Source organism: Salvelinus fontinalis, chromosome 3 (genome assembly GCF_029448725.1).
Source record: "Salvelinus fontinalis isolate EN_2023a chromosome 3, ASM2944872v1, whole genome shotgun sequence".
NCBI lineage: Eukaryota > Metazoa > Chordata > Actinopteri > Salmoniformes > Salmonidae > Salvelinus > Salvelinus fontinalis.
The window spans coordinates 54,027,574-54,053,469 of record NC_074667.1 but is presented as its reverse complement, the minus strand read 5'-3'; the positions used below and the strand labels follow the sequence as shown (position 1 = coordinate 54,053,469).

General features: G+C 42.1%; 1 protein-coding gene across 7 annotated transcripts in view; it reads left to right on the top strand.

Moving 5' to 3' along the window:
* Positions 1-25,896, top strand: part of LOC129851127 (forkhead box protein P1-B-like) — a 246,278-nt gene that overhangs the window by 150,105 nt on the left and 70,277 nt on the right. For all 7 annotated transcript variants that reach the window (XM_055917425.1, XM_055917423.1, XM_055917428.1 and 4 more), the window contains one exon: positions 15,442-15,585. In XM_055917425.1, coding sequence (XP_055773400.1) covers positions 15,442-15,585 — 144 coding nt within the window. The remainder of the gene's footprint in view (positions 1-15,441; positions 15,586-25,896) is intronic.

The following is a 25,896-nucleotide window of genomic DNA, read 5'->3' as shown; positions in this document are numbered from 1 at the left end:
TGGCCATCAGATGGTTTCTGACAGTTTGTGCAAAAATGATTTGGTTGTGCAAACCCACAGTTTCATCAGCTGTCTGGGTGGCTGGTCTCAGATGATCCCGCAGGTGAAGAAGCCGGATGTGGAAGCCCTGGGCTGTCGTGGTTACACATGGTCTGAGGTTGTGAGGCCATTTGGACATACTGCCAAATTCTCTATAACAACGTTGGAGGCGGCTTATGATAGAGAAATTAATATTAAATTAGCTGGAAACAGCTCTGGTGGACATTCTCGCAGTCAGCATTACAATTGCACGCTACCTCAAAATTTGAGACATCTGTGGCATTGTGTTGTGTGACAATCAGCACATTTTATAGTGGCTTTTTATTGTCCCCAGCACAAGGTGAACCGGTGTAATGATCATGCTGTTCAATCAGCGTCTTGATATGCCACACCTGCCAGGTGGATGGATTATCATGGTAAAGGAGAAATGCTCACTAACAAGGATATAACCAAATTGTGCACAACATTTGAGATAAATAAGCTTTTTGTGCATATTTAACATTTCTGGGATCTTCTATTTCAACTCAAGCAACATGAAACCAACACTTTACACTTTTCAGTATAATTGTATGTGTGCAGGTTTTGACAGTGTAAATATACACATTACTGTGGCTGATACTTCTGGGAGTGTGTTAATGTGTGTGTTAGAGTGAGAGAGAGAGGCGGAGTCATTTCCCTAATGTCTGCCGTATAACAATCCCCACTACGCCACTTGTGTCATATTTTTTGTATTTATGCACACACTCAATTTTCTTTTGTCATGCTTCGGATAAACCTTAATCATTGCAGCTTGCAACAGGGTAATCTGTGTTGTGGTGTTATGGCATATGAGACATGCCAACGTTGTAAATAATATTTTAATTACTATATTGATGCAATTGTCCTTTCTCCTGAGCAACATTCCCTGTCAACCATTGGATTGTGTCCATACTGAGCATATGACTGGGGAAAAGGCACGGCTCTTAGAGCCATTTCCTATGTGTCAGAGAAGTACAAAATTGAGAGTATGATTAATTTTTCAATTTCTCTCTGCGGATATCTAATAATTGTGCCCATAGATAGCCAAGGGCCCTTATTAAACATTAAAATGCAAAAAGAAAGTTAGAATCAGAAAGATGGTATTTTGGATTGAATAATGTAAAATAACTGTAGGGCAACAGAGAAAAAGCTAACTAGTCGAGGTTTATTCTTGAAATGTTTTCCACCATCATGGGTACTCTTAATTACCAACTTTTATCTGCAGACTCAACACTATATTTATTTTTCCTCATTTCTAAATGCTAATTTTGTAACCTTGCGTACATGTCAGTAAATCTGTTTAAGGAATTATGTGAAATGTCAGTCTGAAGAATTCCTCTGCCAGGATTGTTTTTTTTTGGTTTGTAATAGTGGTAGACAGACAATAGTTATATTTTTTTAATTCAAGTTCTGATAAGTAATTCAAGCTTATCTTCAGCATATATACGCTTGGCTCCTTGATCTGTAAAAGAGGCTGTGTTGCACGTGGTCTTTAAGACATTGGTCACAAGCATTTCGCTACACTCGCAATAACATCTGCTAACCATGTGTATGTGACCAATAATATTTGATTTGATTTGATTCGCGACATGGTGGCTTTTACCCTTGCTTCTTGAAGAGAGACACTGCTTTAAGAAGAAGCTGAGCCTTTGAGGAGGGTAAATCCACCTGGACTTCTCTCTCTGTGCTGTCTTCCTCAGTTTGCTCTCTTCCACATAATATCATCTTCATCTCAGATAGCTGTGGCACAGGGGAACTGCATTTGTTGATCAAATTTGGCTTGGCTAACACTGCCATCTCCTCCCCCAGAAGTGAGGGGCTGTGCCTGGAATGCACGGCAGAGCTGAGCCGCGGCGTGGTGATTGATTGATTCTGCCTGTCACAGGACAAGATAACCGCATCAGTAAATACTCTGTACTCCTCAGCCTCCCCCTGCACAATCACAACCGAGGGCATCACTGGGGCTACAGCACACTGATGCATGTTGGGAATTCATTGTGAGGTTGTATTGCGTCAGTGAGCTCCACTTGCGATGTTTGTTTAGTCCAATCCCTGATCTACCCTTTTAAACCAGGGTTATGGTAGACATAGAAAATGAAGCACATGTTTAATTTAACATACACACATATTGAACCAGCACTGGCTGTTCTCTGAGGGGACTTTGATTGGCGCATCTGCATCTGATGAGAGGTCTCTTGCTGGTATTACACTGTGCTGGTTTCACTATGTGTGCCCATCTCCATGAGTTCAATTGAAATTGTCCTTCGTGTGGAGGCAGATTAAACTGGCCATTCTTGCTATATTTATCTGTATCTTGGAGTGACTTTGTACTCTCTGTCTTTGCATTCAAGCTCAATGAAAACAATAAATTGTGTCCTTATCTTTTGAGCGAAATCAAGATGGGCTCAAAGGCCTGTGAGTTATTTGTGGCTCTGGAGAGAGAAGAAAAAGAGACTGGAAAATGGACACCCGTCTCACATTACAGACAGACAGACAGAGAGAGAGAGAGAGAGAGAAGAGGTTTTTATCACAAGAGAGATGTGCACAAGCCTGGAGTGAATGAAATCCAGAGGAGTGCTGTGTGAAATTGAAAAAGGGGCCAGTGGGATTTGGGGGATAGGAGACTGGGGGTACTGGGGACACAGTGTGCCTGGCTGACTGATGGATTATCCCACACCTTCCTTTCCCTCTGCTCTCTCCCACAGACTGGGTCACTACTACAAAGCCAACACAACTGTATTGGGATAACTTACAGAAGGGCTGCTTGCATATCAGCTAGCTAATTCCACCAAATGTGTCATTTGTTGTAATTCACTTTCAGTTCATTTGATCTATGTATAACATCCATCCATGAAGCACTAGTGCAGTATAACCACACAGACAGACATGACTGAAAGCATCCCAAGGTGATGCCATAGAATGTCTTTCGTGACTCTACGTTGGTATACTGTATCCCATAAACAGAGGAATGCAGGGCCTTACTCTCTCCTCTCTCTTGCTCTCTGCTCTATGTAGTACATTACTGAGACTCCAACAGCAGCAGCAGCATTGTCTTTGCTTCTCCCCCAGTCTCGCTGCATCTCCCTGGGCCTGGCCTGGGCTGGGTGGAGGAGAGAACAGAACATGATCTCTTCCTGGCAGGTGGACTGTACAGTGGGGAGCTGCAGCTTCTGCCTTTTTGCTGACTCACCACAGAACCAGAGAGAAACTGTAAACTAGAGGGGGAAATGAACGTTTATACACAGAAGTGTGTGTGTGTGTGTTCTATTTGAACCACCTGAGCTCCAGCCAGAACGCTGGTTTTGCCCTCTATTTCAAACAGATGTAGGGGTGGGGAAGAAAAGCCTTACGAGAGTCCCGCAATCAAAATAATTATCTTTACAGCTGTATGTTTACAAAGTGTTTATGTGATATTCTGCAGTCTGTCTTACTGAGGTGTCTTTCATGTGTTAAACACGATAAATACCTCCATCTATTAATATTGAAACACATTTGAGGGTGCCAATTTGAATATGTTTATGTGTGTAAAACCCTATCATTTATCAAATGAATGCCCTGAGCTCCCGAGTGGAGCAGCGGTCTAAGGCACTGCATCCCAGTGCATGTGGCATCACTACAGACCCAGGTTCGATCCCAGGCTGTGTGGCAGCTGGCCGCGACCGGGAGACCAGTTGTACGGCGTTTCCTCTGACAAATTGGTGCAGCTGGCTTCTGGGTTAAGCAAGCAGTGTGTCAAGAAGCAGAGTGGCTTGGCCAGGTCGCCTCTCCCGAGTCCATACGGGAGTTGCAGCGATGGGACAAGACTGTAACTACCAATTGAATATCACGAAAAAGGTGTAAAACGTTTTTAAGAAACGAACACCCTTGCAGATTAGCTCATTTCCTTTGCTATGATGCATAGCCACAGGTCACAGGTTTGCGTGGCACTCCTCACAGTCTCACCCCCTGCAGCCTGGCTCACATGCCCAGCATGAATCATAGGAGACGCCATGCACAGGCAGGCAGGCGGTTGGGTCCTCTTTGATGGGCAGGTTGAGAAGTTATAGGAGAGCTTTGGTTTTGTAGCCATGGGGCAGCACTGCCTTAACTTGTCCTGCTGCCAAACCCCAATCACTGCTAGCTGTACTGCTATACTGATGCACTAGCTCAACAAAAAGATTGACACACAGATTATAATCTTGGTTTTTGTAGAGCATATGTGCAGTATAGATAATGTAGTATCCACAGGACTGCTTTCACATTACATCCAGTTCTAGATAAGTGCTAACATAATTATTCATGGTATACTATAGGGTTTCGTTTTGGTGTATAAACTTCTCTGCATTTTATTTTGATAGACATGTTCCCACTGGAATATACATTTAATTTGAATAATCACTGGAGCGTTACTTTGGATAACAGGGACATCAGTGTCCCAGGTGCATACAGAAGTAAATGAGGGGAAAACAGGTAATTATGCTAAACCTGTAAATGAATGAACTGCTGACCTCCAATTCTAATTGATTTAATGGAGGGAATTCATATTTATCAGCCTTTTTAATATGTTTTTTCTTACTTTCTATGACCTTTTTTGATAATGTAATTAATTGGTATTTTCAGGGGGGGAAAACTCAGTCCTTCAAATAGAGAGGATATCTGTGTCTGCTATGTTTACGAGCAGAGCAATTATACTTGGCAACATTTACTTGAAGTAATGATGTCATATCCTGGAATGGGAGCAAATACTTCACTCCCTGGGGAGTGATAAAGTATACAATTATCAGTTTGTTTTTCTCTATTTGCAGAAATACATAATGCAGACATGTTTTTTTACTCTGTTATGTGCACTAGGCTTTCAGACAACCAAAATGATGTAAATGAGCTGAGCTGTAACAATGTCAGCAGCTGTGTATGATTCAGAAATAGCATTGTTATGCTAGTGTCTGCACTGAGTCTGGCAATCCGCACAAGCGTTCTCAAATATGTAGCGGTCAGTGACTGTACAGAGTTGCCAGGGACAGCTTTGTGTGCAGGCACTGATTGGGTGATGACATGGGCTACTTTACATATAAATTCTCTAGTGATTCACCTCTAAGTGAACCCATTGAAAGTGATTCTGTCACTGGCCTAAAGACAGAGGTGTTTATGACTAGGTAAGGCACGTCCTCTCAAAGGCCCTAAAGCACTGTATCTCTATACCCTCCCCTTTAATCACTGTATCACTCATAAACTCCATGAGGTGTGTGTGTGTGTGTGTGTGTGTGTGTGTGTGTGTGTGTGTGTGTGTGTGTGTGTGTGTGTGGGTGTGGGTGTGTGTGTGTGTGTGTGTGTGTGTGTGTGTGTGTGTGTGCTTGCACAAACGTCCTTCCTGTTTCTCGTTTTTTAAACTTAATCAGCAAAAATAAAAGCTGTTGTAAGCTGGCTCACATTTATGAGGTGATTATTGCTAATAAATACTTTTTATTCATACTTATTACAGAGGCAGTTTTCTTGTGGGGTTAATGAGAGTAATTTGATTTGCTTGAGAGATTACAGTTCCCAAGAATTAATGCGGCAACCCATTCCAAGATAGAGCGATATCTAAGATTCTTCACAGGTCGTGTGCTGCTAGATGCACCGCTCTCACATACTGTAGCAGCTAATGGAGGTGAACAGCAGTCTGTCATTTCCCGCCTGGCCCCCTATTCTAAAGCCCACATGCCCTTGGTTCTTGCAGTGCTTGTTGTTTGGGCTATTACTGTTTGTAGCTATGCCTGCATTTCACTTTGGGTTTGTTTCATTCTCACCATGCTGTGTATGTATGTTTCTCATTTTTAGGGGTGGACAGAACAAGTAAAATAGAAGGATGGTGATGATTTATTATTGACTAATGCTAGATCAGAATCTAGAGAGATTCATCACCTAATTGCATTAATTTCAAATTCATTCAAGTTCCATCAGGACATACACTGAGTGTACAAGACCTTAGGAACGCCTCCTCTTTCCATAACTTAGACTGACCAGGTGAATCCAGGTGAAAGCTATGATCCCTTATTGATGTCACCTGTCAAATGCAGGTTAAAGAAGGATTTTTAAGCATGGATACTATTGAGACATGGATCTTGTATGTGTGCCATTCAGAGGGTGAATGGGCAAGACAAAAGATGTAGGTGCCTTTGAACAGGGAATGGTAATAGGTGCCAGGCACACCGGTTTTAGTGTGTCAAGAACTACAATGTTGCTGCGTTTTTCACGCTCAACAGTTTCCCATGTGTATCAAGAATGGTCCACCACCCAAAGGAGATCCAGCCAACTTGACACAACTTTGGGAAGCATTGGAGTAAAAATGGGTCAGCATCCCTGTGGAACGCTTTCGACACCTTGTAGAGTCCATGCACTGATGAATCGAGGCTGTTCTGAGGGCAAAAGGTGGGGCAACTCAATACTCTGAATGTTTTGTACACTCAAAATACAGTGTATTTTCTATAGAAGCCAGATTTTTTGAGGCCACAGTCTGCGTTATTTAATATTTCCATCACATGTTTATGTAAGCCCTTTAAGCTTGCCAGATAACTTAATTTTCCTTGTGATCATCTTCTCCTGCAACGTTTATTGAAGCCTGCAGCTCAGGAGGTGTCTGTTCAGAGTGCTGAAGGTGTCTCAGGCTGATTGAAGCCTGCAGCTCAGGAGGTGTCTGTTCAGAGTGCTGAATGTGTCTCAGGCTGATTGAAGCCAGCAGCTCAGGAGGTGTCTGTTCAGAGTGCTGAAGGTGTCTCAGGCTGGTTGAAGCCTGCAGCTCAGGAGGTGTCTGTTCAGAGTGCTGAAGGTGTCTCAGGCTGATTGAAGCCAGCAGCTCAGGAGGTGTCTGTTCAGAGTGCTGAAGGTGTCTCAGGCTGATTGAAGCCTGCAGCTCAGGAGGTGTCTGTTCAGAGTGCTGAAGGTGTCTCAGGCTGATTGAAGCCAGCAGCTCAGGAGGTGTCTGTTCAGAGTGCTGAAGGTGTCTCAGGCTGATTGAAGCCTGCAGCTCAGGAGGTGTCTGTTCAGAGTGCTGAAGGTGTCTCAGGCTGATTGAAGCCTGCAGCTCAGGAGGTGTCTGTTCAGAGTGCTGAAGGTGTCTCAGGCTGATTGAAGCCAGCCAATTCTGTCACGGCGCTGCGCTTTGCATGCTAATTACTACAGGATGTTATGTTAGTTAAAAGTGCTTACTTAGTTACAGGAACTGCATTGACTTGTTGTTACTTCACTCACACTTGTCCACACCAATATGACTTGTGAGAGTTTGAGTAACGCCCAGTGTCCATGTTCAAGCCAATTAAAATAAAAGAGTATGGCTGCCCTCTTGTCTTTGCCCTCTTGTCTTTCGTTAAAACACTACTATGCATCATGTCAGTCCAAGCTGACTGGAGATCTGTCCAGACTCAGCCAGGAGAGCACTATAGTTTATGGCCAAAGCAATCAGATTTTTTCCCTCTTCCTTTATTCCTGTCTGTCTGAGATCATATTACCCGTCTTGGAGTGACTTCAACAGAGACAGTGCTATTCACAGGGAGCTGCCACTCCACTGCAACTCAATCCACAGCCATGGCCAATTGGGCTCACTGTGATTTATAGAATTATTCTCCCGTAGAGGACCTCTCTCTCCATCCACACTGGGATTCCTCCACTGGCACCTCATAGACCTCAGACAGGGGGTTTACGTGCTTTAGGTCCCAGGTCAAGACAAGGGAAATCAATGGCAGATGATGTACATATACAGGTGTAGGTTCTTCATTTTACCAAAATAATCCTGCAGCAATAGGAATTGATCATTTAGTCCATAATGTTGCTTGAACAGAGGTTAGGCTATTAGTTGGCTAAAAGTAGGCCTACATGAAAATAACAATACTGTTAATATAACCGTGTCTTAGGGTTTTTTGTGAATTTATGTAAATCACAAAGCTCATCTGCATTTCCTGCGGTGCAGACAATTCTCAGCAACAAAAGAGTGCTCAACTTAATATCCTACATCTGTAGTTTTGGATCAGTGGAGCTATGATATAAGCATTTTTTGAAAATGTTTAGTATACCACAAATATATTAAGTGTAACCAAAATGCAGTATCAACCAAGGGATGGCTTCTGTGCCATATCAATTGACTGAATTCCGTGTTTGTGAAATCAACAGCAAGGTTTGGGAAGATAGTGTTTTCTCTAGGGACATAGCACACCATATTAAATCCTGTCCTATTGACTTACTTACCCTGCCCTGACAGCAGTGATAGGCTGTAGGTAATGTCACTCTACCTTTTAGGTGTTTCTGATTGGTGGCATGCATCATATTATGGGCAGGATTTATTTTTGTGTCAGGCAGTTGACCAGCAGAGTAGTAAACCCATAGTAGAGGAAGTGTGGACCAATCAACTGACAACACAGAAGCAGCCAGTGCCCTGAGCAGTCTAAATCCCCCATGTACTGTCTGATGCAGTATATCAGTCTCCTACTGAAGCACTGCTTTGTTACGGGGTGTTGTGTGTGTAATGTGTAGGCTGCCTGTATTCATCTATATTCAGTGCAACTCAAATCAGAGATGTAGGGCTTTGCTGAGAGTAACTTGAGAGTTTGCTGCTGAATTGATGAAGTTGAGTAATGTGAATGAGATGAAAAACAACGAGGCATTCCCATTCTAAACACTACCCTTCAACGCTGGATATATTTCCACAGAATCCTTGCCTCACGCTGTGTTTTAGAATCATCCTTTCCCAAGCACGACACTTCTAACCACTACCTGATGCAACTCTGCAGACGAAAATGCAATAACAAACGAAACAATGTTTTTTCAAGCACCCGTCTAAATAGTTTGCATGCCCAAGACATTTTCTGTGTTCTATCGACTTCACCGAAATTACAGCAGAATGCAATGGTGGGCTTCCCCAGGCGTTGGTGTTGGCAAGGAAAAGGGAAAGGCAGCAGGAGGGTATAGACTGAGATCTGCCTTGCATTGTTCCCAGCTCTTTCTTTTTTTATATTATTTATCTTTTTATTTTTTCTCTTCTCTTCTCTTCCGCACTCAATCTCCCTCTCTCTCTTGTCCCTTTCTTTCTGCCATCGAAATGGAGCCAAAGCATTGACTGCTCCCCTACTGATTTGCCTCTGTGTGACCTCCCTTTAGTGGTGCCATTCACGGGCGGTGCTGGAGCAGAATGCAGGGGGAGAGAGAGTGACGCGCTCTGATAGACTTCGCTAGTGAAGTGGATTAAATCAGCATCAGGCTAGTGGAGCTGATTACCCTGAATATGAAAATGCAGTATCTTAATGGTACATATTTTCATGAGGCAGCCCAGTTACCTTTCATTTTGCGGCTCATATGTCTATTCTTATGAGTCATTTACTTCTTTAATTACCTTTAGCAGCAGATGCACAATGGTGTATTAATGTGAATGATTTTTACGGCCACTTTATCAAACAGTGCCTGGGAAGTTGAAAGGCGTAATTGAGGTGGAAGAGCGACTCATGAGGGAAACAATATTAGTTGACAGCTTCCCTTGTAGTCGGGAGGGTGTTTATGAGTTTACACCGCTCTAAAGCAGTAATAAACACAGTATTCGTTTAATAACTGCTGAATGGCGGGGACAAAAATGCCTTCACGGAGGGGAGATTTGCATTATGTTATTGAATCATGATAGGAAGTTGGTGTCCCATAATCAGACAAAACTGCATGTGTGTGCATGCGTGTGTGTGTGTGTTTGTCCTGCCTGTGTGAAGCCAGTGAAGCCATTCAAATTTTCTTACATTCGTAAGAATGTATATTTTCTGTAGGTTTTGGCCCTGTTATTTTAATCCTAAATGACACCTGAGTGTGTGTGTGTGTGTTGTGTCTACAGTTTGTGTGATTTTCTTTGTGTATTTTTTGACCCTGACCTCTGAATTGGGGCCTACTTTTTGCCATCTGTTGTTAAGCTGCTAGCTAAGAAAGGCTGGAGAATCCAAACAAACGGAACCTGTTGGGCCTGCATAGCTGAGCTGACCTCCCGGGCCACCTGTACCAGGCTCAGAGTAGATTCCGGGGCCACTGTTTACTCTCTGCTCTGCGCCTGCTCCATGCCCCCTCCCCTCTCTACCCTCCCTCTTTCTTTCTCTCTCCCTCCTCTTCTCCCTTCACTCCCTGCCCTCCATCATTCGTCCCGCTCAACAGCATCCTCTTCCATCCACACTCATGTTTAATAAGTTTACTTTCTACCCTGTTTTTCTTTCACTCCATTATCCCCATTAAAAACATTTGTCAAGCCATCGCATTACCTGTTATGGGGGGAACAAAACAAAATTTGATTTTTATTGAAGTCAGCTTGCATCTTATATAATTGCATGCTGTGCTTTATATTGTTTAAACATGGCAATTTGAAATGTTTAGTGTTGTCATAAATATTAATAGATTAGTTGAAAAGTGCAGCAAAGGAAATTAATATAATGGTTTGAAGTGGGTACAAAACATTGATTTATTTATGTATTCTACATGAATTAGTTTGGAAATCTAAACATGGGTTAGAGAGTGTTTTTCAGAGGGCCTGTAATGCGTGAGGTTTAAACATGGGTGCCTGTTTTCCATGTGGAGAGGCTTTTTGGAAATGGCATTAATTATATACTTACAGGGAATCCAGCCCTGCCTACTTTGCATTACAGATAAACAGCCATTGTACAAAAAAAAGTATATAACTCAATTAATATAAATTGACATGATTCCTCCTGCTGCTTATCTGCTCACATGTTTAAAAATTGTCCCAAATCATATGCATTTCAATAAAAATGAACGTATTGTAAGTCAATTCCATGACTATATGTTTGCATACTCAATGCCCCACTTACCCCACATTATCCTACTTGTCCTATTCTAAAAATGTGTCAGTAACTCTCCCAGTTTCAATAAATTCCCCACCAGTCTTACAATAGCCTGCATAATTTACAAAAATGGAAGGAACAGCTTTCCACTCTGTAGGAGGGAGTCAGCCTACTGTACTATGAACACACCAGGAGGATCCAAAGAGAAGTGGGCTTATTTCACAGGGCTGCTGAAGGCCCTTTGTTTGTATAAAACATTGCAGGGGTAGAGCCAGGGCCATAAATGTCAGGTGAGTTGAGACGTGTGCTCTTTCACTCAGAAAGTTAAGCGGACAACCTTGACATTTAGGCCATCACCAGGCAAACCCACAGACCTGAGAAGGGGGAGAAATGCCTGTGTCTGCTGAGCAGGACTACATTAAGGACAAACCTATTAGCTGTGTTTTTGCTGGCCATATGAGAACCTTGGTCTCCTGTCTAGTAAACTCCAGCCACTGGGTAAACAGCCAGCACTGGACCCCACTCTCCTCTACTCCTCTCCGCTTTCCTCCACTCCTCTCCTCTCTCTGCCATTTTTCCTCTCTCTCCAGTCTCCACAATGGCCGCAGGGATCCGATTACACCTGCGCGCACATCTTCTAGCAATTAGGGTCAATTTGTTTGAAATCATTTCACATTCAAGGTCTACCCTGACGTTGGAGTTGGAGGACATTGGTGAGTCGGAGAAAATAAAGAGGGCTCTCTCCTGATGGGCCTAAACAAACACACTAGACCAGGCCCACGTCACCGCACCTCTTACAGTGGAGCCACCCTGAATGGAGCCCTCTCACTTTTCACACAACCACTCTCTTTACCTGGCTCACATTTGTCTGTCAGTTTGAACTGGAGGATGAGTGTTGCTGGTCTCTTCTTTCTGAGTAACGTAGCCTGCCACTAGACGTCTCTCTCAATAACCAGTGCATTTGAATTCCTCTGCAGTTGAACACAAGTTGTTTGTATTTTTTGTTTACTCAAGGTCAACAGATGTAGAGAGATAAAGAAGTGCTTTTGGTCATGTCCAAAATGTGTGTACCGTTACAACATAGTAAAAAGTTTAGGGCTGAATCAAAGCAAAGGCTTGTGGTAATTCTCAGAGCAGGGATTTGTATGGCACCCAGAGCTGGCTTTAACAGCAGGAAACCCAAAGCTTGTAAATAATCCACATGTGCAGACTGCATATAAAGACATCCAGTACTTAGCCATTCCCTTATCGCTGCTAGATAGCCCTGGGACATGAGAGCTGCTCCTGCCTTTTCAGAGGCTCTATTCACTAATATGGTGTGAAAGTAGATTTAGAAATAAGGCAGCCGCTGTTTATTAAAACAGACCCGTTAACACAGCGGAAGGTGTGAACTTTGAACACATTTGAAAGAGAATGTGCAAATGACAAGGATATCAAATTGCATTGTCTTTGTTGGCAATAAGACCTTGTCAGATCCTGGAGAGTGTTTGTGTGTGTGTGTGTGTGTGTGTGTGTGTGTGTGTGTGTGTGTGTGTGTGTGTGTGTGTGTGTGTGTGTGTGTGTGTGTGTGTGTGTGTGTGTGTGTGTGTGTGTGTGTGTGTGTGTGTGTGTGTGTGTGTGTGTGTGTGTGTGTGTGTGTGTGTGCGTGCGTGCGTGCATGCGTTAGAATAAGTCAAAACTTGAATACGTGTATTTCTGTGTAAAACCCTAGTTAATTCTATAAACATACAGTATTTCCCCCCTTAGCTTGACATCTGCTTCGCCCTAAAGCACGGCAGTCTCCTGTTCCCTTTGCATCCTAGTTATCTGTTTGTATTGTCTGTCTTTGAACTGTATCTGATCAGTTCCACCTAATATGTCTCTTGATTTGTGCTATTGTAGTGCCCAGACAACATGCTGTTCTCCTCATTTCTCTGCTCTTTAGATGCTCCGGTCTGTCATCCGCTGGCAGTTTAGCGCGTCTGGAGCTGCTTTTAGGCTTGTACGTCTATCAAGCCCCAGTACCTTTGAATATGAGATCAAAAGGAGATGAATTCCAGGGAAAGAGGGGAGAGAGAGAGAGGAGAGGCCTTGTGTGAAGAGAAGAGTGGGTGCTGTGTAAACATCACAGTGACAGCTCACAATGGGTTATTTTAGCACAGCATCAGGCCTCTCCAAGGCAGCCAGCTACAGTCGCCTTGTTAAACAACAAATCATTCCTCAGCCTCTAGCCGGCCTCACCTCGGGAAACACTCTACATAGGTTCCCCAGCTAGACTTTATATCGTTATTTTTCGATAATGACAGTCTTTTGACTCATCATGTGTCTTTTGCTTTTAAAACTATTTTATAAAGTCATTGGGGAAAACAGCCCAAACAGTATGACTAATACTGTAAGTGATTATTTTCTGACTGTTTTTCCACTTTATCAAATATGAAAGTCTTAATGAGGTTAGTTTCTATTTGATGATCAACTTGAGATCAACGTGGATGATCTTACAATACACAGTGTTGCATTGCAGCGTCATAGTTACTGTATTTATGCTGATTGATGATACAGTACTGTAGTTGTTGTGCCAAGTTTTTTTCTGTTAATGATTCCCAGAAATCTATGTCTTCACCCATTAGTATCTAAAAACTCCCATCATATCCTGTTGACTCAAGTATCTTAGTTCCAACACCCCTCTTAGTAAACCAGACACGTTACACCAAAGCATGCATGTGTCATAAGTTACAGAGAAAACTAAATAGTACTTTTGTTTATTCATAAATGTTCCCCTGTAGTAATCCGTAGGCTTGGCTTAACTATTTGGTGCTCTGTTGTGCCATGCTGCCTCACCAGGTAAGATCATTGTGTCTTCAAAGAAGAACCTACTGTCCTTTATTCCATTACACAGCTCCGACATTTGTGTTCTATTGTCTATTTAAACTTCACTTCTTGCTGCACATTTTGCATAAGTACTGTAGTACAATGTGTATATAACTTTTAACCGTCAACTCATTCTTACCTACAATAACCTACTTGAGGTTATTGATTACATTGATCTTGTATTGCATGCTTTAAGTGCTAGGTAGGTCTGCCACTGTAGGCGGGAAGATAGGAAGTTTGTCATACTGTAACTGAATGGGTTAAATATCATGTTCCTATAATTAAGGCTATAAATAGTCTGTTATTGTTTGTGCCTTAGCATTGCGTTGGATTTCTCTGTTTCTGTTGGAGTGAAACTCATACTGTCACAAGAAAAGGGTACACTATCTTTATGAATGTGTGGGCTTGGGGTTTTCCCCTCACAAGCTATAGGCAGGGAGAGAGAGAAAGAGAGAGAGAGCATGTTTTAATGGTGGTAGGGTAAAATGCCAGGAGAGTGGCCTCTTTGTAGCCTGTGGTTATATTCTTGCCTCATGATGTCATCCCACAGGCCTGTGTTTGAGAGGGTCAACACACAAACACGGTGCAGAGCAGCGCACAGCTGTTTGCCTCTGCCTCTGAGCTGGACTCCCCTCTCATCCTTTCCTTTATAGAGCATTTACAGGCCTATAGATCATCTTCTCCTATCACTCTCTCTGTTTCTCTATAAGCCTTTCACCATACCCTCTTCCTTTTCCAATTTCTCTTTCATACCATCTTCCACACATTCCTCTTACTCTTTCACGCGTTTCTTTACATTTCCCTCTTACGTACTCTGAGCACCTCCTCTCTCCACCCCCCCCCACCTTTTCCGATTTTGGTCTTCAACATACCACTTTTAATTTGCGTCTGGCAATCAACCTGACTCATCAAATAATTGACTTGAGGACTATAACTCTGCTGTGTGGGATGGCTCGGACTGTTAGTTTAATTGTGGGAGTAATCGTCTGTGGAGTATGGAAAGTATGAGCCTAGTTATTTACTCAGATGTTTTACTGGTGTAGGTGTGAGGAGGCTGGCGGCTCACTGTGGGAATACACGCTTGCTTTTCTTGGTATCAGTGTGGTTTTCATGACCACTGTTTTTCCCGGCTCCCCGGCTTTGTTTGTTCTGGATGGCATGTTTGATTATTTATCGTGAGGGAAAAGGGAGTAGCTGGAGCAATAAACATGTGACTGCACTGTATTTTGTTTTCCACTGAGAAGGCCGTGTCCTTTAACAGATATTTGGAGCAGCAATAAACCTTTTATTTACTTTCTGGAGGGGAGGGGACAGAGGGAGAGGAGGATCAAAAAGCACCGTTCTGTGCCTCTGACTTTTTCTGTTTACTGTAATTGCAGCCTACAGTATACACACGCACACTACATGTTCATGTTTTTAAATGTATGTAAATTGTGAAGTCTTTTTTCTGTATTGTCTTTTCGTTACGAGTAGGCCCCCAGTAAGACTAGCTGTCACCATTGGCGTCGACTAATGGAGATCCTAATAAATAAAATCTAAATCAACAGAAAATATTTGCATTGGCCTGTGGCTATTAATTTGTGTAAAATTCTGTTTGTTTTGTTATCTATCAGCAGTCCAAGAACACGTCGTTGTTTGGGTTACATCTGTTGTGTTAAAAGAAGAGTGGTCTCAAGGGAAGGGTTGAGCCCCAAGACACAATCAAATATCTGCTTTTAGTTTCAATGTTGTTCTCTTTTTTAACCCACCATTTTCATCTCTCTTTCAGGCTCTTCAAGTGGCTCGGCAGATCCTTCTACAGCAACAACAGCAGCAACAACATCAACAACAACAACAACAACAGCAGCTGCAGCTTCAGCAAGGCACCGATCTAAAATCCCCCAAAGACAATGAGAATCAGCCAAGCCTACAGGTACGAGAACACACTGTCATATGCTTGTTAAGAACATGCAAAAAGTGTATGCTTACACCAGTCAACCGTCATATTGTTGCTTCCAAGTTGTAGACCTTAAGACAAACAAAAGCGGTTGGACGGTTGTAAGTCACTTATTAAGTTGAACAATGGAGAGCTGAACTTTCTTGATCTTTTTTATAGTACACTGTGTGCTGTTTTCATTCTGTCATGGGTGAATGTACCAAGCAGGCTTCATAAACAGGAAATTAAGAGAGGCAGAGTGAGTGACGGTTGTAGGCCAAGCACGTTTGTGTGTGTGTGTTCGTGGGTGTGGATTGCAATGTGAGTGTGATCAACAACATACATCTCAGGCTGTGACACATTAATTATATTATTATGTAGAATAAACACAGTTCTGAATGATATAAAGCCTAGACTCTCAGAAATCAGCCTCTTGGAAATATTTTGATGTATTCCATTTTTTAACAAAGCCAAGGAAATAATGCACACATGATGTGTGTTGCTGATCGAGGCCTGTTGTAGTAGTGGTTAATATGTGATAGAAATATTAAAGGAGGATAAAGGAGAAGAGAGGGGAAGAGTAGGTGATGTTTCCAACTCTCCAGCAGAGATATGAACCTTTAGGAGCTTTAGGTGCCATTTGGTATCTCTCTCACTCTCTCTCTCTCTCACTCTCTCGCTCTCATTCTCTCTCGCTCATTCTCTCTCTCTCTCTCTCGCTCATTCTCTCTCTCTCTCTCTCTCGCTCATTCTCTCTCTCTCTCTCTCTCGCTCTCGCTCATTCTCTCTCTCTCTCGCTCTCGCTCATTCTCTCTCACTCTCTCTCTCTCACTCTCTCTCTCTCTCTCTCTCACTCTCTCTCGCTCATTCTCTCTCTCTCTCTCTCTCTCACTCATTCTCTCTCTCTCTCTCTCTCGCTCTCGCTCATTCTCTCTCTCTCTCGCTCTCGCTCATTCTCTCTCACTCTCTCGCTCTCACTCTCTCTCTCTCTCTCTCTCACTCTCTCTCTCTCACTCTCTCGCTCTCATTCTCTCTCGCTCATTCTCTCTCTCTCTCTCGCTCATTCTCTCTCGCTCTCATTCTCTCTCGCTCATTCTCTCTCTCTCTCTCGCTCATTCTCTCTCGCTCTCATTCTCTCTCGCTCATTCTCTCTCTCTCTCTCGCTCATTCTCTCTCTCTCTCTCGCTCATTCTCTCATTCGCTCTCTCTCTCTCTCACTCACTCTCTCTCTCTCGCTCTCATTCTCTCTCGCTCATTCTCTCTCTCTCTCTCGCTCTCATTCTCTCTCGCTCATTCTCTCTCTCTCTCTCGCTCTCATTCTCTCTCGCTCTCATTCTCTTTCTCTCTCGCTCATTCTCTCTCGCTCTCTCGCTCATTCTCTCTCTCTCTCTCGCTCATTCTCTCTCGCTCTCATTCTCTCTCTTGCTCTCACTCATTCTCTCTCTCTCTCTCTCTCTCTCTCGCTCTCATTCTCTCTCGCTCATTCTCTCTCTCTCTCGCTCATTCTCTCTCGCTCTCATTCTCTCTCGCTCATTCTCTCTCGCTCTCATTCTCTCTCGCTCATTCTCTCTCTCTCTCTCTCGCTCATTCTCTCTCTCTCTCTCTCGCTCATTCTCTCTCTCTCTCTCTCATTCGCTCTCTCTCTCTCTCGCTCTCATTCTCTCTCGCTCATTCTCTCTCTCTCTCTCGCTCATTCTCTCTCGCTCTCATTCTCTCTCGCTCATTCTCTCTCTCTCGCTCATTCTCTCTCGCTCTCATTCTCTCTCGCTCATTCTCTCTCTCTCTCTCGCTCATTCTCTCTCTCTCTCTCGCTCATTCTCTCATTCGCTCTCTCTCTCTCTCACTCACTCTCTCTCTCTCGCTCTCATTCTCTCTCGCTCATTCTCTCTCTCTCTCTCGCTCTCATTCTCTCTCGCTCATTCTCTCTCTCTCTCTCGCTCTCATTCTCTCTCGCTCTCATTCTCTTTCTCTCTCTCGCTCATTCTCTCTCGCTCTCTCGCTCATTCTCTCTCTCTCTCTCGCTCATTCTCTCTCGCTCTCATTCTCTCTCTCGCTCTCACTCATTCTCTCTCTCTCTCTCTCTCTCTCTCGCTCTCATTCTCTCTCGCTCATTCTCTCTCTCTCTCGCTCATTCTCTCTCGCTCTCATTCTCTCTCGCTCATTCTCTCTCTCTCTCTCGCTCATTCTCTCTCGCTCTCATTCTCTCTCGCTCATTCTCTCTCTCTCTCTCTCGCTCATTCTCTCTCTCTCTCTCTCGCTCATTCTCTCTCTCTCTCTCTCTCTCTCTCTCTCTCTCTCTCTCTCTCACTCTCTCGCTCTCATTCTCTCTCGCTCAGATGAGCTTCATGATTGACATAAATTCACTGAAAACAGACACTAACACACACACTAACACACGATTATATTAACAGTATTGTGTTTTTGAGAAAGTTCATACTTGATTTGTCCTAGTGAAAAATGTATCAACCCCTACAAAAATCTCCATGAATTATAATCCACATGATCAATCACATTTCCTGTTGCCGCAGGATTATTTTCCCGCTGTAGCAAACTGACTCAAATTAAGATCCTACATCTGTAATTAAAGAGGCCATTTTTTGTCTCAATAATAGCTCTCGAGGATTACCTTTGTGCTGACCTTTTAGTTGTGTTGAACTTTTAGTCCTGTTGATTTTTCAATCCTATTGACCTTTCAGTTGTATTGATCTTTCAGTTGTGTTGACCTTTTAGTTGTGTTGACCTTTTAGTTGTGTTGTAGTTGTGTTGACCTTTCAGTTGTATTGGCCTTTCAGTTGTGTTGACCTTTTAGTTGTGTTGACCTTTTAGTTGTGTTGTAGTTGTGTTGACCTTTCAGTTGTATTGGCCTTTCAGTTGTGTTGAATTTTTAGTCCTGTTGATCTTTCAGTTCTGTTGACCTTTCATTTGTATTGACCTTTTAGTTGTGTTGACCCTTTAGTTGTGTTGACCTTTTAGTTGTGTTGACCTTTTAGTTGTGTTGACCCTTTAGTTGTGTTGACCTTTTAGTTGTGTTGACCCTTTAGTTGTGTTGACCTTTTAGTTGTGTTGTAGTTATGTTGACCTTTTAGTTGTGTTGACCTTTTAGTTGTGTTGACCCTTTAGTTGTGTTGACCTTTTAGTTGTGTTGACCTTTTAGTTGTGTTGACCTTTTAGTTGTGTTGACCTTTTAGTTGTGTTGACCTTTTAGTTGTGTTGACCCTTTAGTTGTGTTGACCCTTTAGTTGTGTTGACCTTTTAGTTGTGTTGACCTTTTAGTTGTGTTGACCCTTTAGTTGTGTTGTAGTTGCGTTGACCTTTTAGTTGTGTTGACCCTTTAGTTGTGTTGACCTTTTAGTTGTGTTGTAGTTATGTTGACCTTTTAGTTGTGTTGACCTTTTAGTTGTGTTGACCCTTTAGTTGTGTTGACCTTTTAGTTGTGTTGACCTTTTAGTTGTGTTGACCCTTTAGTTGTGTTGACCTTTTAGTTGTGTTGACCCTTTAGTTGTGTTGACCTTTTAGTTGTGTTGACCCTTTAGTTGTGTTGCCCTTTTAGTTGTGTTGTAGTTGTGTTGACCTTTTAGATGTGTTGTAGTTGTGTTGACCTTTCAGTTGTATTGACCTTTCAGTTGTGTTGACCTTTTAGTTGTGTTGTAGTTGTGTTGACCTTTTAGTTGTGTTGTAGTTGTGTTGACCTTTTAGTTGTGTTGTAGTTGTGTTGACCTTTCAGTTGTGTTGGCCTTTTAGTTGTGTTGACCTTTTAGTTGTGTTGTAGTTGTGTTGACCTTTTAGTTGTGTTGACCTTTTAGTTGTGTTGTAGTTGTGTTGACCCTTTAGTTGTGTTGACCTTTTAGTTGTGTTGACCTTTTAGTTGTGTTGACCCTTTAGTTGTGTTGACCGTTTAGTTGTGTTGACCTTTTAGTTGTGTTGACCTTTTAGTTGTGTTGACCTTTTAGTTGTGTTGACCTTTTAGTTGTGTTGTAGTTGTGTTGACCCTTTAGTTGTGTTGACCTTTTAGTTGTGTTGACCTTTCAGTTGTGTTGACCTTTTAGTTGTGTTGTAGTTGTGTTGACCTTTTAGTTGTGTTGTAGTTGTGTTGACCTTTTAGTTGTGTTGTAGTTGTGTTGACCTTTTAGTTGTGTTGTAGTTGTGTTCATCTTTTAGTTGTGTTGACCTTTTAGTTGTGTTGTAGTTGTGTTGACCTTTTAGTTGTGTTGACCCTTTAGTTGTGTTGACCTTTTAGTTGTGTTCACCTTTCAGTTGTGTTCACCTTTTAGTTGTGTTGTAGTTGTGTTGACCTTTTAGTTGTGTTGACCCTTTAGTTGTGTTCACCTTTCAGTTGTGTTCACCTTTTAGTTGTGTTGTAGTTGTGTTGACCTTTTAGTTGTGTTGACCTTTTAGTTGTGTTGTAGTTGTGTTCATCTTTCAGTTGTGTTGTAGTTGCGTTGACCTTTTAGTTGTGTTGACCTTTTAGTTGTGTTGACCTTTTAGTTGTGTTGTAGTTGTGTTGACCTTTTAGTTGTGTTGACCTTTTAGTTGTGTTGACCTTTTAGTTGTGTTGACCTTTTAGTTGTGTTGTAGTTGTGTTCATCTTTCAGTTCTGTTGACCTTTTAGTTATGTTGTAGTTGTGTTGACCTTTTAGTTGTGTTGTAGTTGTGTTGACCTTTTAGTTGTGTTGTAGTTGTGTTGACCTTTTAGTTGTGTTGTAGTTGTGTTGACCTTTTAGTTATGTTGTAGTTGTGTTGACCTTTTAGTTATGTTGTAGTTGTGTTGACCTTTTAGTTGTGTTGACCTTTTAGTTATGTTGTAGTTGTGTTGACCTTTTAGTTGTGTTGACCTTTTAGTTGTGTTGACCTTTTAGTTGTGTTGTAGTTGTGTTGACCTTTTAGTTATGTTGTAGTTGTGTTGACCTTTCAGTTGTATTGACCTTTCAGTTGTGTTGACCTTTTAGTTGTGTTGTAGTTGTGTTGACCTTTTAGTTGTGTTGACCTTTTAGTTGTGTTGACCTTTCAGTTGTATTGACCTTTCAGTTGTGTTGACCTTTTAGTTGTGTTTTAGTTGTGTTGACCTTTCAGTTGTATTGACCTTTCAGTTGTGTTGACCTTTTAGTTGTGTTGTAGTTGTGTTGACCTTTTAGTTGTGTTGACCTTTTAGTTATGTTGTAGTTGTGTTGACCTTTTAGTTGTGTTGACCTTTTAGTTGTGTTGTAGTTGTGTTGACCTTTTAGTTATGTTGTAGTTGTGTTGACCTTTCAGTTGTATTGACCTTTCAGTTGTGTTGACCTTTTAGTTGTGTTGTAGTTGTGTTCACCTTTCAGTTGTGTTGTAGTTGTGTTCACCTTTCAGTTGTGTTGACCTTTTAGTTGTGTTGACCTTTTAGTTGTGTTGTAGTTGTGTTGACCTTTTAGTTGTGTTGACCTTTTAGTTGTGTTGACCTTTTAGTTGTGTTGTAGTTGTGTTGACCTTTTAGTTGTGTTGACCTTTTAGTTGTGTTGACCTTTTAGTTGTGTTGTAGTTGTGTTGACCTTTTAGTTGTGTTGACCTTTTGGTTGTGTTGACCTTTTAGTTGTGTTGTAGTTATGTTGACCTTTTAGTTGTGTTGACCTTTTAGTTGTGTTGACCTTTCAGTTGTGTTGTAGTTATGTTGACCTTTTAGTTGTGTTGACCTTTTAGTTGTGTTGACCTTTTAGTTGTGTTGACCTTTTAGTTGTGTTGTAGTTGTGTTGACCTTTCAGTTGTGTTGACCTTTTAGTTGTGTTCATCTTTCAGTTGTGTTGACCTTTTAGTTATGTTGACCTTTTAGTTGTGTGCATTTGTCAGGATTCAAATAAGTTGAAGGGATCAAACTAAAGAGTTTCCCGAGTCAGGCTAGAAAATGTATAGCAGAGGTCAACAAACACGGGAGGTTACATGGAAGATTCCAGAGTATAGACAGTTTTTGGTACATAGTGAAGTACTACACATTCTCCCACAGACAAAGAAGAAATACAAATTCTAACTTATTGATGTATTCAGAGATCTTGCCCAACCTGTCACTCAGCCATTGAAAAGAGAGCTGGGACATTTTTGCTCCTCTGCCCAAATCTTGTGAAGAGCACAGGCTGGTTGGCCATAGTATCTAAATAAAATGCTAAATTGCCTGCTTTGTAATGTTGTAGGCTATGTTACATTTTGCTAGGTTGAAACTATCATAATGAAAGCCACAAATCCAGACAAGTGTTTATGTAAGTGATAATGCCCGAGAAGCCGGTGTTTGGAGGATACAGTGTATTCGGAAATTATTCAGACATCTTGACTTTTTCCACATTTTGTTACGTTACAACCTTATTCTAAAATTGATTTAATTATTTTGTTCCCCTCATCAATCTACACACAGTACCCCATAATGACAAAGTGAAAACAGGTTTTTAGAAATGTTTGAAAATGTATAAAAATCTAAAACAAATATATCTTATTTACGTAAGTATGCAAACCTTTTGCAATGAGACTCGAAATTGAGCTCAGGTGCATTCTGTTTCCATTGATCATCCTTGAGATGTTTCTACAACTTGATTGGAGTCCACCTGGGGTAAATTCAATTGATTGGAAATGATTTGGAAAAGCACACACCTGTCTATGTAAGGTCCCACAGTTGACATTGCATGTCAGACAAAAACGAAGCACTGAGGTAAAAGGAATTGTCTGTAGAGATCCGAGACAGGATTGTGTCGAGGCACAGATCTGGGGAAGGGTACCAAAACATTTCTGGAGCATTGAAGGTCCCCAAGAACACAGTGGCCTCCATCATTCTTGAATAGACGAAGTTGGGAACCACCAAGACTCTTCCTAGAGCTGGCCGCCCCGGCCAATCTGAGCAATCAGGGGAGAAGATCCTTGGTCAGGGAGGTGACCAAGAACCCGATGGTCACTCTGAAAGAGCTCCAGAGTTCCTTTGTGGAGATGGGAGAAACTTTCATAAGGACAACCATCTCTGCAGCACTACCAATCAGGCCTTTATGGTAGAGTCCATCTGGCCGATGGAAGCCACTCCTTAAAGGCACATGAGAGTCCTCTTGGAGTTTGCCAATAGGCACCTAAAGACTCTCAGAACATGAGAAAAAAGATTTTCTGGTCTGTTGAAACCAAGATTGAACTCTTTGGCCTAAATGCCAAGCTTCACGCCTGGAGGAAACCTGACACCATCCCTACAGTGAAGCATGGTGGTGGCAGCATCATCTGTGGGGATGTTTTTCAGGATCGAGGGAAAGATGAAAGATGAACGGAGCAAAGTACAGAGAGATCCCTGATGAAAACCTGCTCCAGAGCTCTCACGACCTCAGACTGGTGCAAAGGTTCACCTTCCAACAGGACAAAGACCCTAAGAACACAGCCACGACAACGCAGGAGTGGCTTCAGGACAAGTCTATTAATGTCCTTGAGTTTCCCAGCCAGAGCCAGGACTTTAACCCGGTTGAACATATCTGTAGAGACCTGAAAATAGCTGTGCAGCAATGCTCCCCATCCAACCTGACAGAGCTTGAGAGGATCTGCAGAGAAAATTGGGAGAAACTCCCCAAATATAGGTGTGCCGAGCTTGTAGCGTTGTACCCAGGAAGACTCAAGGCTGTAATCGCTTCCAAAAGTGCTTCAACAAATTACTGAGTAACGGGTCTGAGTACTTATGTAAATGTAATATTTCAGTTTTTTATTTTAATACATTTGCTAAAATTTCTAACAACCTGTTTTTGCTTTGTCATTATAGGGTATTGTGTGTAGATTGATGAGGATTTTTGGGGGCTTAAACAATTTTAGATTATGTCTGTAACCTAACAAAATGTGCAAAAAGTCTAGGGGTCTGAATACTTTCCGAATGCACTGTATATAGTCTTGTGAGTGCGCATAGAGTCAGTGCAAGATAGGGTCAATGCAGATAGTCGGGGTAACCATTTAATTAACTATTTAGCAGAATTATGGCTACTTAGCAGTCTAAAGGCTTTGGGGTAGAAGCTGTCTCGAAGCCTGTTGGTCCAATGATACAACAATTACAGTTAAAGTCGGAAGTTTACATACATCTTAGCCAAATACATTTAAACTCAGTTTTTCACAATTCCTGACATTTAAAGTAAAAATTCCCTGTCTTAGGTCAGTTAGGATCACCACTTTATTTTAAGAATGAAATGTCAGAATAATAGTAGAGAGAATGATTTATTTGAGCTTTTATTTCTTTCATCACATTCCCAGTGGGTCAGAAGTTTACATACACTCAATTACTATTTGGTAGCACTGCCTTTAAATTGTTTAACTTGAGTCAAACATTTCGGGTAGCCTTCCACAAGCTTCCCACAATAAGTTGGGTAAATTTTGGCCCATTCCTCCTGACAGCGCTGGTGTAACTGTGTCAGGTGTGTAGGCCTCCTTGCTCACACACCCTTTTTCAGTTCTGCCCACAAATTTTCTTTAGGATTGAGGTCAGGGCTTAGTGATGGCCACTCCAATACCTTTACTTTGTTGTCCTTAAGCCATTTTGCCACAACTTTGGAAGTATGCTTGGGGTCAAAGTCCATTTGGAAGACCCATTTGCGACCAAGCTTTAACTTCCTGACTGATGTCTTCAGATGTTGCTTCAATATATCCACATAATTTTCCTACCTCATGATGCCATCTATTTTGTGAAGTGAACCAGTCCCTCCTGCAGCAAAGCACGCCCACAACATGATGCTGCCACCCCCGTGCTTCACGGTTGGGATGGTGTTCTTCGGCTTGCAAGCGTCCCCCTTTTTCCTTCAAACATAATGATGGTCATTATGACCAAACAGTTCTATTTTTGTTTCATCAGACCAGAGGACATTTCTCCAAAAAGTACGATCTTTGTCTCCATGTGCCGCCATGTGTCTCCATGTGCATTTGCAAACCGTTGTCTGACTTTTTTTGGCGGTTTTGGAGCAGTGGCTTCTTCCTTGCTGAGCGGCTTTTCAGGTTGTGTCGATACAGGACTCGTTTTACTGTGGATATAGATACTTTTGTACCTGTTTCCTCCAGCATCTTCAAAAGGTCCTTTGCTATTGTTCTGGGATTGATCTGCATTTTTCACACCAAAGTGCATTCATCTCTAGGAGACAGAATGTGTCTCCTCCCTGAGCGGTATGACGGCTGCGTGGTCCCATGGTGTTTATACTTGCATACTATTGTTTGTACAGATGAACGTGGTACCTTCAGGCGTTTGGAAATTGCTCCCAAGGATGAACCAGACTTGTGGAGGTCTACAATTTTTTTTCTGAGGTCTTGGCTGATTTCTTTTGATTTTCCCATGATGTCAAGCAAAGAGGCACTGAGTTTGAAGGTAGGCCTTGAAATAGATCCACAGGTACACCTCCAATTGACTCAAGTGATGTCAATTAGCCTATCAGAAGCTTCTAAAGCCATGACATCATTTTCTGGAATTTTCCAAGCTGTTTAAAGGCACAGTCAACTTAGTGTTTGTAAACTTTTGACCCACTGGAATTGTGATACAGTGAAATATAAGTGAAATAATCTGTCTGTAAACAATTGTTGGGAAAGTTACTTGTGTCATGCACAAAGTAGATGTCCTAACCGACTTGCCAAAACTATAGTTTGTTCACAAGAAATTTGTGGAGTGGTTGAAAAATTAGTTTTAATGACTCCAACCTAAGTGTATGTAAACTTCCAACTTCAACTGTATCAGATATGCAGTGAGCTGCCACCTGATGTGTGTAGAGCTGTGAAGGTCTATCTGTAGTGAAGACCTATTCATCTCATCAGTATCCCCATTAGACAGACAGAGAGAGAGAGATGCACAAGCTCTGTGACTCACTCCAAATCATTTCATTCAAGTCAAAAATAATGAAGCACATAATATCTGAAACGTCTGAAAAAAATGACCTGCATAGAAGGGGGAGAGAAAATCCAAGCAGGAGAATCCTTGATCAAGGATGAATCCTTGATGGTTTTATATCTCCAAGAAGAGGAGGTGTTTTTACTTCCAACCCCCCCAATGTAACGTGTAGACTAGATACTGAATGTGCTGCTTGCTTACTGTTTCCCATCATATTAAATCATACAAACAGCTGTTAGCAGGCTGGAGAGCAGCTTAACATACTTAACTGGTCAAAAAGCCAGTAAATTACTGACAGAATGACGTGTAATTAAAAGTCTCTGCCACTTTACCTCGCGCTTCACACCTACAGTGGCGCGGGACGAGAGCGAGCAACTCCCACCCCGCTAATTAGCATTATCAGTGAAATGGTAGGGTTTGACTCATTAGTTCCATGTGCATTTAATTAGAGGCTGGCTGAAATTGGATTTAACTTATTACTT